The sequence below is a fragment of the Monodelphis domestica genome, chromosome 1 (genome assembly GCF_027887165.1).
Source record: "Monodelphis domestica isolate mMonDom1 chromosome 1, mMonDom1.pri, whole genome shotgun sequence".
Lineage (NCBI taxonomy): Eukaryota > Metazoa > Chordata > Mammalia > Didelphimorphia > Didelphidae > Monodelphis > Monodelphis domestica.
The window spans coordinates 117,449,183-117,462,647 of NC_077227.1; the positions used below are offsets into that span (position 1 = coordinate 117,449,183).

Genomic DNA, 13,465 nt, shown 5'->3' on the forward strand with positions numbered 1-13,465 from the left:
CTCTGAGGCCTGAGGGGTCTTTGATTTAGAAACCATCACATACCTTTAAATTCAATGAACCTCAGTATAATTGATTGGTCTTACCTAGAATAGGAGTTCACAAATATTAATTGAATGACATTATAGAGATAGAAGTAAAGATTTTTTAAAAGGTGTATCTGTCAATAGAGATCTCTCTAAACTGAAACATACCCATCCCTGTGTTCTATAGTTAGCAAAAATGGAAGGAAAAAGAGGCTAGTAGAAATAAAAATCTATATGCAATTTTAACCTGAAAAAACTTGTGGTTTTATGGTTCTGGATCTTTAGAGGTAGCATTTCAGGAAAACATTTTCCTAGCATCGTTGGAGATTATTTGTAACAAATAAATGCATCATTGGTTGAAAGAAAACCTCTTAAATGTTATCTGGTCCCACTTTGGAGCATTATGGGCCAGACATGGACCAGAATCACACAAGGTAAGAAGGGATAGATGGGTTGCAATTTGTACCACTGTAGGGAGTGTCCATGTGGATGAGGTTGCAGATCCACTGCATTATCATTTGACAGCCATCCTGTCAACTCTACTGTTTCCCCTAAGTTAGATGAATCAACCAATATGTACCAACTCATTGAAAGTCATAGCCTCTTATTCTTGGTAAGTGATATTGTCCCACACCATAAACACTCAATGGCATCAATCAATACTCCATCTCAGTCAATACTTTTCTCCTTTATCATTATTTACCTTTATGAATTCAACCTTCTCCTCATGGCAGATTTCCTCAATGGTTTCCATCAGTTCTTTACAAGTGTCAAGGTTTTCACCACAACTGACCAGCTGTCCATACAATGCTTCTAGTTTCTCTCTCTTCTTTTCCCCTAAAGCTTGCATTTTTTCTTCATATTTCTGAGCAAGAGTTTCCAAGATCTCATTATAGTGCAACTCAAAGTTCTGTTCCTGTCTTCCAAAATTCTCCTGTAAGATTTTTGAGACAAGTTATTTTAGTTTACATGCTTGCAAGTTATAAAATTTTTAGCCACATTTATATTTAGTAATACTTACATTGAATTAAAATGTTTGATTATTGAACTTAGAATTAGAAAGGACTTTAGAAACAATGAATTCAAAGCCTCATGTAGAAGAAAACCAGGAATCAGAAAGTTAAGTGGTTTGCCCAAGCTGATTAATGGAAGATCAATGACTAAAACACAGGTCTCTCAATTCCTTGTCATAGTAAGTCAATAAACATTTAGTAAGCACCTACTGTGTGCCAGACACTATGCTAAGCCCTGGAGATAAAAAGAATGGCAAAAGATGTCAGTTTGGTGGGAAAGGCAGCATGCAAACAAACTATATACAGAATATATGACAGTTTACTGGACTTGGAAGTCATCAGTCCTCCATAATTCAAGGAAGAGATGTTGAAGGCTCATGTTCCCAGCCAATAGAGTATATGGATTCCTTTACTAGGTTCCTCCATCTGTTCATTGTCCATAAATATGGATCAATAATATCAAACTCAATTGGAAACTGGGGCTACCAAATCATATATGAGGATCCATACAGGCAGCAAATTGACTTGGAAAATCACACAATATTATTTATGTTTTATTGTGCTTACATTTTATTTTGTTGCCTTTTTTCAAATTACATTTTATCCTAGTTTGAGCCTTTCTTGAAAGTATTGTGTATGTTATGTTAAATATCTCTAGTGTAGATAACCCTTTTAAGTCCCAAGAAGTTGGTGAGAGAATAGATGGCTAAGCAGGCAGATCTGAGCTGTCAAGGTAAAGAAAGGCTATATATGCAAACAAGTTACATACAAGATAAAATGGAAATAATTTAACAGAGGGAAGGCATTCAAGTTAAGGAAGATTGGCAGAGGCTTCCTATGTAAGGTATAAGGTGAAGGACAGCCAGTGAAAATGCCTGGGATCTGGAGATGGATATGTTCAGAGGCAACGAGGTAGTATGGTAGAGACAGCACTGGGCCTAGTCAGGAAGACCCAAGTTTAAGTTTGTTTGTTTTAAAGCCTTTACCTTCCATCTTAGAATCAACACCGTTTATTGATTCCAAGGTAGAAGAGCAATAAGGGCCAGGCAAAAGGGTTAAGTGACTTGCCCAGGGTCACACAGTTGGGGTGTAGTCCTGGCTCTCAATCCACTAAGCCACTGCCCCCCAACCTGAGTTTAAATTTGACTTGGATGCTTACTAGCTGTGTGACTCTTGACAAGTAGCAATTTCTAACTTCCTCAGTTTTCTTTGCCTGTAAAATGGGGATAATAATAGTACCTACCCCTTCTAGATTGTTGTGAGATAATATTTGCAAAACATTTAGCACAGTGCCTGGCACGTAATAGGTGCTTAATATTTCCTTCCTTCTTTAGAGGTCATCTATTCCATCTTCTAAATTTTATGGATGAAGAAACCAGGTACAGAATGGTTGAGCAATTCACCCAAGGTCACAAGGTAGGAAGTGGCAGTGCCAGACGTCAAACTCAGGTCTTTAGACTCCAAAAGCAATGATCCTGTCTTGGTTGGGGATGGTGGGGTGGTGATGGAAGGGTTGGGAAGAGAGATGGGAAGATGGGACAAGATCAAGAACTAACCCAATTTCCAAACAATCCAAGAGCCTGCATAAAGTAAGGATTGTATAGCTTAACAATTGAAAGCATTTGAACTTGTCTCAGTTCTTCAAGGAAGCTGAGACAATTTGAGGTTACGGGACTTCCCCAAGGCTATCCAGTTATTGGCAAAACCTGGACTAGAACCCTACCTCTTCCAGATTTGATTCTAGTGTTTCCTCCTCTACACGACCTTGAATGCTATCGAGATCAGGCTCACTCAGTCTCTCCTGGGGAAACCTAGTCATGTTTCCTTTCTGCCCTGAAACCTTTGCAGTGTAGTTCATATAATCTGTTAAAATGCTACATTTATCCATAGCAGGATCTGACTTCAAACCTCTTTTGGCTGTGGAAATCTATTTCCTCTCATTTCATCTTCCACAGGAATGAAGAAAGGGTGTCCAATACTTTTTCACAGGTGTACAGAGTAATATTAGAGCTATAATCATAAAACCTTAGAGTCAGGAGGGGGCCTCTTTCATGTCTCCTGATTGCCTGTTTTCAATCACTCTAATATTTTTAGTCCTTCTATAAGCATCATCGAACACATATTTACCAACAGTGCTGTGCTAGGGGCTGTAGATGCTGCAAAAGAAGACAGTCTCTCACACCTAGGGAGCTTATGATATAGTTGAAAAAATAAAACTAACAAACACAATACATTTATATATAATCCAGGATAAAGCAGGTCATAACTGAAGAGCTCATTTTATGGAGCTGCCATAGGAAAAGGGAAAGATAGCTCACTGTGGGCTTCTGCAGTCCAGAAAAGCCTTATGAAGGAGGTAGAAATTGCTCTGAGTCTTGAAGAATAGGTAGGGTCTGACTAAACTGGGGGTGAGGGAAAAGGAAAAATAGTCAGAGGAAATGGAATAAGCAAAGCCTTAGAAGTGATCCGCATATGATTTCTTCAGAGGATAGCAAACAAACTAAGTTGGCTGGAGTGGAAAGTTTGTATGGGGAAAAGATGAGAGAGAGAAGATTGTATGAGAGGGAGGGAGGGAGAAGGATTGTAGAGATCCTGGGAGACCAGACTGTGAAGGGTTTTAAAAGGCACACAGATTTTATATTCTATCCAAGAGACAGGGTCTTATTAGCCATTTCCAACTGATGCATCTCAGAAAAAATGACATCTAAGACAAAACTCTATCATGTTCTAAAACAGAAGTATTTTTCCCCCTACAGCCCATCATTCTTTGTAATTTTCCCAATTTTAACTGGCATACCACCACCTTCCTAGTCACCCTGGTTACAACCTCACAGATGATGATGTCATTTTCAGATAATCAGATATTCCCTTTATTGATTTTCTCAGAAAGGAACTCAAGGAAGTCAAAAGATAGAAAATAGCAATGAATTGCACGTAGGTCCTTCCCAACCAACCTGGACTTTGGCTGTGGCCTCTTTCTCAGGATTTTGTGAATTCCAGAGACCTGGCTGTTGTTCCTCCCTCCTTTCCAAAAGATTATTTAATCTTCCTTTTTGTCAATGTCAGGTGGGGATCCCAAGTACAATCAGCTAGCAACCTTTCTGTCTGAGATTAAAGACCCTTTATTATAACCACTTTGATTTTTTTTAAAGTTGTCAGTTGAATTTCCACGCACCCTCAACCCAGACATGCAACCACTTGCTCGGTCTTGTTCATTCTCCACTAAGATATCTCTCATTCTCACAGGATCTCATCAACTTTTACCTGGCCTCAGGGACGTACTAGAGCTGACTGTTAAATTTTCAGTGTTGTAGGAGTTAAATTAATGTGTAATATTTCAAGTATTATTTTTATATAAAGTTTATTATCTAACAAAACAGAACCACTTGACTAATTTTTCTACCTGCTCAAAAATCCTCGCTGTGACCCGATGGAAAGAGAGACTCTGCTCCAGTCATTGGTTAAACATTCACTAGCATTCCTACCCTGGCTGGTAAATGCCCCAAACATCCTAATTGGTCTCCCTGTCTCCTCTCTCTCTCCTCTCTCCTCTGTACTGTATATAGTTGTCCAAGTGATATTTCTAAAGTACTGGTATGATTGTGTCATTTCTCTGCTCCGTTTCCTCTTTGATCAAATACAAACTCCTCCATTTGTGATTAAAAGCCTTTCACACTCTTTATTTCCCTTCATGTGTACTATGAAATGTTAACTATCACTTGTCCTTCATATGTGACATTCCATCTCTCGTCAACATGACCTATATACACTCCCTATTCTCCTCTACCCCTTAGAATTCAAATCCCTTAAAAACTTTGTTCAAGTTTTACCTTCTACAGGATTCCTCCAAATTCTAGTGATGTCTTTTTTTTTTTTTAACCCTTACCTTCTGTCTTGGAATCAATACCCTGTAATGGTTCCATCGAAGAAGAGTGGCTAGGCAAATGGGGGTTAAGGGTCACACATCTAGGAAGTGTCTGAGGCCAGATTTGAACCCAGAATGTCCCATCTCTGGGCCTGGCTTTCAATCCACTGAGCCACCCAGCTGCCCCCAATTCTAGTGATTTCTGCCTCTCAACTACCCTTGTATTTACTTTGTATAAATTATGAACCCATTTACATGTGTACATGTTGTTTCTCCCAATTGGTGGTAGAGTCGTTGAGGGAAGGAGCTATATGGTTCTTTCTTTGTATCTCTAGCTTGTTGATTGTTTTACTAAATAATTAGGCTTTTCACATTTCATTTTGCTCATGAGTAGGGATGATGATGGGTGATAGCAATCAAATAAGATAAATGTAAATTGTTTTGCAAACTTTCAAGTGCTCTATATAGTAACCTATAATCATTATTAATCACTCACTCACTTATTAAACATCTGCTCTGTGCCAGGCACTAAATGTTAGAGAAAGAAAACACAAAAACAGTTTCTGACTTTAAGGAGCTCATATTCTAATGGGAAAAACAACATGCAAGTAAATTGGTTTATACAAGATACTACAAATCAGATGGATGATAATCTCAGAGGGATAGACACTAGCAGCAGAAATAGTGGCACTTGAACTAAATCTGAAGTGACAACCTCGTCTTCAAGGAATTTCCAGATTGGCTCTTTCCCAGAGTGTTAAAACAAAGAACTAAAAAGAAAGACAGTGATTGAACCAACTATGAACTATGAATTTGCCTCTTTTCTAGGACTTAGTTGAAGACAATCAAACCTAAAGTAACTTTCCAATCACCCTAGCTCTGACTATTGTGTCTTTTCCTGGGCTTCTGTGAATGTAGTGTAACCTGGTTGTTTCCTCCATCCCTTTCCCTAAAATCAATTTAAGAACCCCCTTTTCTGTATTTTGGAGGAAGTCCCAGTACTGTGACTCTGGCTTCCCAGATTATTATCCCAGGGCTACAGCTCTGTGTGCTTTTTCAAGATTTCTATTTCCTTGCCCCGATTAAAGATCCATTATTATAACGACTTTGGCAGTTCTGTATTTTTCAGGGTGACAGAAGAAAGCCAATGATTCTGAGAGATGGAAATGAGAAGAAAGAGCATTCCTGGAATGGGGGACAGCCAGTAGTATTAAGGCTCAGAAATGGAAGTTGGAGCAGTGTGTATGAGAATTAGTAAAAGGGCGGTATTGTCTGGGTCTTGTCTATGTCATAAGGCTGTTCTGAGGATCAAATGGGATAAGTATGTGAAAGTACTTGGAAAACATAAAGGATTATAAAAATGTAGTGTTGAAGGTAGGATCTAGGATCCTGTTTGAATATCACCCTTTGGGAAGGAGGAACTGATCTCCCTGAGCTGAGCTTCTTCCCATTCCAATCCACAGACACATTTCTATAGATATAACTTCCTTAATATTCTTCCTTAAATATTATTTTCCTTATCTTATACTTTTAGAGCTAAAAGAGACTTTAGCGAAAACCTCATCTGCTCCCCTCATTTCACTGATGGAAGAGCCAGTGGGCAGCAGCAGACATAAGGGAGAACACTGGACTGGAAGACCCCAGTTCAAATCCTGTGTCAGATACTAGCTGGGTGTCCCTAGGGAAGTCCTTTAACTTCTTACAGACTCAATTTCATCATCTGTAGAACGGAGATAATAATAACTCCTGCCTCACAGAGTTGCTACTAGTATCACATAGATAATATGTGTAAAGTGTTCTGCTCTCTAAATGCTGGGGCCAGGCTGGGACAAGGGGACTGAGACCCAGCCTTGTGGCTAATGAGTCCTTTTTCCATACAACACTGCCTCCTCTCATACGTGGCTTCAGCCTGGGGCTGGACCTCTGGAACAGGAAGGTAAAGCCGGGAAAATAAGAGGGACAGGTTCCAAAGTCCAAGGGCAAAAACATTCAGCTCGCCTGTCAAGTGTAACAAGGATGTGAATTTGCATCCCATATACAATGCGACCCGAAAAGGGCTGAGGCGAGGAGGTGAGGCACGGCCTGAGTGCTGTAGGTCAATAAATTAAATTACTGCAACCGTGTCTGACCCAGTTAAAGCTTAATTAGGGTCTGGCTAGAAATAACAGACTGTCAATGAAGAGATTAGCAGAAGGGGCTCAACAGCAGGGTGCATGCCAGGTGTGGGCAGCCAAAGGCCAATTTGCTTCACTCTTTTCCTTCAGCCCTCAAAGCCAGCCTTCTTTCTCCAGAGTGTTTGACGAGGGTCAGCTGTGCCCTGAAAGAAGCCTGCCAATGGGTGTTGAGGCACTGAAGCTCCCCCCAGTTCCCTCTCTTTCTCCCCACCAAGAGCCTCCCACCCTCTAATGGTCCTCTATTTCCTTGGGGAGGCCCTCTGGATGAGCAGTCCTTCTCCCTACCTATCCAGATGTCCTTCCCATTCTACATCCATCTCAGACTAGTTAAGCTGATATCCCTTTTATCCTACAAAAATCGAAGCAGGTTCCTCCTTCTCTCTCCCATAGGCTGCCCAGGCTTGCTCGTTTTTCCTGTGCAACATGTCTCAGGACCCCTCCTCTCCTGCGACACTGCCACCACCCTGGTCCAGGCTCTCCTCTCCTCTCGTCTGCCCATTGCTGCTGGTGGGTCTCCCTCCGACCCATCCTCCTGTTAAAGGGATCATCCCAAAGCCCGGGGCTGCCCACGTCAACGCAATGCCACCTCCACTCAATAAACTCCAGTGGTTCCCTCTCACTACCAGACTCAAAATTTAAAACTCCTCTATTTGGCTTTTAAAACATTTCATAACTTCCCCTCAGTCTCCCCTTGCCCCCCCTTCCTGGTCATCTTGCACCTTACAGCTCCCCCTGCCCTCCACTGGCCTCTTTGCTGATGCCCAAACAAGATGCTGCCAGGCTCCTGGCTGCCTCCCATGCCCGGAATGCCCTCCTTTGCACCTCTGCCCCCGGCTTCCATCAGCCCCAGTTATTACAGCAGGCCTTCCCCAATCCCCCTCACTCTATCGATTATCTCTAATTTATGCTCGTGGAGCTTGTTTGCACATGGTTGTTTTCATGTTGCTTCCCCCATTAAACTGGGATCTCCTCAAGAGCAGGGCCCCTTTTGCCTTTCTTGGTACACCCAGCTCTAAGTCAAGTGGCTGGCACAGAGCAGGTGCTTATTAAGGGCTGGATGACTGACTCACACTGCTGGTGACTCTGGGCAAGTCCCTTCATCTTGCTGAGCCCTGCTTTCCTGACCTCTCCCAGGAGAGCTTTCCTGGAGGCTCCCTCTAGCGCTCTCTCCAGGGGGAGCCCCCTTCTCCCTTTTCCCAGCACACCCTCTCCTCTCTCCTCTATCTGTCTGAATCCCATCCTTCAGCCCAACGACCGTGAAGTCTTCTTTACCCTCCTGCTCCTTACTGATGTCTACCCCTTCCATCCTCTACTTCCTCTGAATGGTGTCTTTATTCAAAGACATTTTCTTTTCCCAATTGCATGCAATTTCTCTGAACTTCCAAGGCACGCTCTGTCACAAGTGTGCCGGCAGCATCCGTATTGTGAACACTACTACCTGTTCTGTGCTTCATCATGTCCAGTCCTGCACACTTGGCTATTGCTTCATGGGTCAATCTTGTCTGTTCCACTAGCCCAGCGGTTCTCAACCTCTCGGTTTGTAGCAGTGAGAATACATCATGCACATCAGGTATTTACATTCCGAATCATAACTGTGGCCAAATTACAGTTTTGAAGTAGCCACCAAAATAATGTTTTGGTTTGGGGTCACCGCAACATGAGGAACTGTATGGCGGGGTGTTTTGCCACCCAGTGGGGATATTTCAAATGAAAATGGTGAATCAGACCCTCATGGAGGCATTCTCTCCAGCAATTTGCCAGCCAGGGCCTGCCACCTTCTCCAGGGACGTTGGGTGACATTGCTGAATGGCCAGTGCTTGACCTCACTGGCAGCTGTTAAATGTCAGGGGTGTGCAGATAACAGGGTGACGTGACAGACGCCTCAGAAGCAGGGGCGAGTGCCTGGAACGAGGAGTGGGTAGCGTCTGGGATTCTTATGATCCGGATAGCCAAAACACAGATGGCACCTCTCATCAGATCTCTGCCCCCCTCCCCACCCCACCAGTTTTAAGATTTAATTCTGGAAATACGACTGGGTTTTTCAAAAGCCGGTTCTCAGTTTTCCATCAGTTAAGCGAGAGAGAGGCTGGAGTGCTCTAAGGTCCTACCCAGCTAAGCCTCTCCGGCACGACCCTATCGCTGGCTGCTTCTATGCACTGCATTGTGGGAGTGCAGCCAGGTAGCTCAACCATCTTAATCCACAGCCAGGATTGTCCAGTCATTTTTTTCAGTCATCTGACTCTGTGACCAACCCCATCTGGTGTTTGTTGGCAAAGATACCGGAGTGGTTTGCCATTTTCTTCTCCAGCTCATTTGACAGATGAGGAAACGGAGGCAAACAGGGCAGTGTCATACAGCCATTAAGTGCCCGAGGCTGGATTTGAACTCGGGAAGATGACTCTTCTTGACTAAGCCTGGCATTCTGCCCACCTACCTGCCCCCAGCACATAGGCTAGTTTAAGACCAAAGACATTGGAGCATAATAAATGGGTGGAACATCATGAGGTGGAGGGGAATGTGGAAAGGTCACTCTTATCAACATGATATGGGTCTCAAGGACAGTTCATACCTTGGAGAGACTAGAATCCATCACCTTCAAAGCAGTTCCAGAGGTTTGACTTCTTTTCTTCCCCATATACAATACAGAGAGCTACCTCAGAGGCTTGTTGCCTGTATGACCCTGGGCAAATCCCTTAACCTTCCTGGGCCTCAGTGTCCTTATCTGTAAAATGAAGGGTTCTACTGGATGGCTTCTGGGTACCTGGGTAGCAGGATGGCCTACGAGCTCCAGCTCATGAGCTAGTGGGGATGAGGGGGGAGGGAAGCAGCAGTTTCTTTCACTCTCCTGGTCCCTAGAAGACTCTATGACAATCAGCTCTGTAATGGAGTATCCTACTATCAAATAAATATTAACCTACCAATGATTGTTTTTTTAAAAAACCTATATTGGGGGTTAATAAAAAAAAATGCTCTCTTACCTCTATCGTGATGAAAACTTCCTCCAAATGACTTGCAAAGTTTTCCATTTGAATAATCTGTTCCTCCAATTTGAACATGTTTTTATGAATTTCGTCCTGTCAAACAAAAGGATGATGAGTGACAATGAGGAGACTCTTTAAATAGAAACAGGAAGAAAAGGAGGTGTCTTATTTACCCGGGCATTTTCTGCTGCGGTGTTAAGCTGGGTGACCTCATGTTCTTTGTGCTCACCAAAAAGATTGTCAAAAGCTCTGATTGGAATTTTGCAGGTGACACAGAAAATATCAGCAGCTTCTTCCTCATCCTCTTCTTCTGGTATGACATAGCACTCATAATCCTCACTGGAGCGACCCCGAGTATACCTGTATGCTTCCCTTAATTCCTGATACTGACCTCGAGAGCCCCATCCAGGGAATCTGTCATCTTCTGCATCTGCTGCTTCCTCCAGATACTGCCAGTCTTTGTCTTCTCTCCTCTTTGGCACGTTGTGGGATCTGAGAGAAGGAGCTGACTGGTATTCTGAGATCCCAGACCTAAGCGCACTCCCTGCCTCAGTTTCACCCTCGAATTCTTTATCCTCTTCCAGGCCATAGTACCGGGCTAGCTCTTCTACTTCCTCTTGGGTGGCAGAACTTAATTCTGGGGCCCTTTCACCTTTTTTTGGCTCCTGGGCTACTTCCCTCGTTCGAATTTTTTCTTCTGGGAAGATGTTCAATATGTCTTCAGAGTCGTAAAGATCCATGGGATAAAAGTTGAAGCTTTGGCTAGCAGTTGGACCAGAGCCTGGGTCCTGGCTATACAGTGGAGCCCTGCCGGTTCTTTCCTCCATGGTAGCAGCAGCCCTGGACTTGGAGGTCTGCTCTTTGTGATCTTTTCAGATAATGAGTGGAGGATTTCTTAGTCCTGGAGGATAAAGGAGACAAAATGTTAATTCATCTGGAATCCACCAGTTCCAAATTTCTGATGGATTTTACAGATAGTTTGTGATCATCCCCATTAGAATGTTAACGGACTCATCCATGGTCAGAGTTAATATGTGTCGGAGGCAGGACTTGAATTCAATTCTTTCCTTCATGGCTAGTTCTCTGTATACTATGTCATCTTGCTTCTCAAGCAGGGTTTTGCTGAAGTCAGATGGGACCAGCTCTAGCAGAACTGTTAAATTTTCAGTCTGAGCATTTACACCTTGGAAATTGGCAAAGGCTATACACACAAGGTCTTGAGTTACTTTTTTGCGATAATATCGATTTTAAGAAATTGTTAACAATATAGATTAAACTCCAAAGTATATCGTGTTTACTGCGAGCACATTACTGCTTGCGACCTACATTAAATCATGTACATGTTCAAATGTGACTTACCTAAACATTTTTAATCATTTGAGGATTTAGCTCTGGTAACAATAGGAGTCTTGGTACCAATGAATTTTAGGTTCCCAAAGTGACAATTAAGAAACCATGTTCTGTCCATTTTGAGTGCCCAAGGCAGAAATGGTACCCTGGTTGTAATTATCTCTGTATCTCACTCCCATCCTCAGATATATGTGACAAGTGGCAGGCCCAGAAGGGTACCATGGGCAACAGGAAAGAGATATTTGGCCACTGTTGAAGTGAGAATGAAGCTGGGTTTTTCCTCCTATTTTTCAATACCCTGAGAATATATTCTAAATTCACTCAATTTAAAATTTTTATTCTTTTCATTATTTTGTCACCCTCCAAAATAAAAAGGCTTCTTAAGGGCAGGGGACTACATTATCTTTTTCTTTCCATCTTCCACAATGCCTAGGACAGGGGTCCTTGAATCGAGTAAGTGGTCAACTCTAAGACTAGATAAGATGCAGGAGAGTTGCTGAGCTAAATGGATAGAAATTTTCCTATGCCTACAGATGAAATCACAGATTCATACCAAAAAACAAGAACCACAACAAAACAAACTCAAACAACTCTTATACATCCATCGTGTGTGTGTGTGTGTGTGTGTGTGTGTGTGTGTGTGTGTGTGTGTGTGTGTGTTAGTGTTTATTTAAGAAATATGGATCACAGGGACCAACATTAGGTTGCCTTCTAAAGATAGCCAGGAAATTTTTTGAAAACTCTAAAATATCAGTTTACTTTCTTGTTATTTGCCCAATATCATTTAGAGGAAGACGGGACCTTAGAGATCCTTTCTTCAGACCCTCTCATTTTACAGTGTATAAAACTGGGGCCTAAAGAACTGAATGCCTTGCCAATGGCAGAGACCAGATTCAGACTAAGATCTCCTGACTTCTGCTCCTTGTTTTTTCCCATGTGTCACATATCTGTGTCATAAAAGTGGAGTGTAGAGTGTATATGTAGCTGCATGGCTTCCTAAGCAATATGACTTCCTTTCTATAAAATTAATGATTGGATTTCAAATGGAAGCAGCCTTCTTCCAGACTGTTTTCTTACTTTCCAGAAAATTTCCCTGCCTTTCTCAGGATCCTTTGAACTTTCAGTGATATTCACTATGTTATTTCTATACAATTAACCCAATGGAACACTTCCAATCTAACAAGCATTTATTGAGCATTTCCACATAAAGGCACCTTTGTTATGTGCAAGGCAGCTATGTAGTCAGGACATAGAGTATTCACTTGCCTTGGACCAGGAAGATGGGTTCAAATCCTGCCTCAGACACTTATTAGCTAAAGACTCTCTCAAGGCAGTGTTTCAGCCTCAGTTTTCTCACCTGTGAAGTTGGGGATAAGAATAGCACCTACCTCCAGGGTTGTAGAGATCAAATGAGATAAAACATATGAAGACTTTGTGAACTTCAAAGTGCCATATAAATCCTAATTGTTGAGATAATGATAATAATGATGGTGTTGGAATATTCAAAGACAAAAGAAATTCCTTGTATATCAGGAGTTTGCTTTTTTACTGAGGGATTATGAGTTATAAGTAGATCAATCAATCAACACATAAGAATTTGAGGCAAGAGAGCACTAACAAATAGAGGGATGAAGAAAGGCTTCTTCAGAAAGGAGTGTGTTCTGGGCATAGGGGATCATCTGTGCAAAGTCATGGAAGTGGGAGATGGAATGACAAATATTAGTTAAAGCAAATCAGTCAATTTGACCGGATTATAGAGTAGATGAAGGGGAATGTTGGGAAATACAACTGAAAAAGGTACAGATTTCAAAGGGAGTTAAATGCCAAGCAGAAGTTTGAGTTTTATAGTAGGAAAAATAGAGAACCACTGAAAATTCTTGAGCACAGTGATATGGTCACAAGTAATTAAGGAAGATTATTTTGGCAACTGTATGTGGGAGTGGGGTGGGGAATAGTTTGGATCAAAAAGAGGAAAAGACTGGAAGCTGGGAATCCATTCCTGATACTGTTATGACACACTCCCTCCAATCTTGAAGTGTTTGTTAAAGAATCATGAAA

At 42.0% G+C, this 13,465-nt stretch overlaps 1 protein-coding gene across 2 annotated transcripts in view; it reads right to left on the reverse strand.

The window, feature by feature from the left end:
* FSD2 (fibronectin type III and SPRY domain containing 2) overlaps positions 1 to 13,465 on the reverse strand; it is a 74,507-nt gene that overhangs the window by 52,436 nt on the left and 8,606 nt on the right. For both annotated transcript variants that reach the window (XM_016428213.2, XM_056805727.1), the window contains exons 2-4: positions 10,231 to 10,958; positions 10,055 to 10,150; positions 728 to 958 (exon numbers count right to left, since the gene is read on the reverse strand). In XM_016428213.2, the coding sequence (XP_016283699.2) occupies positions 728 to 958; positions 10,055 to 10,150; positions 10,231 to 10,884 (981 nt within the window). In that variant the 5' untranslated portion in view covers positions 10,885 to 10,958. The remainder of the gene's footprint in view (positions 1 to 727; positions 959 to 10,054; positions 10,151 to 10,230; positions 10,959 to 13,465) is intronic.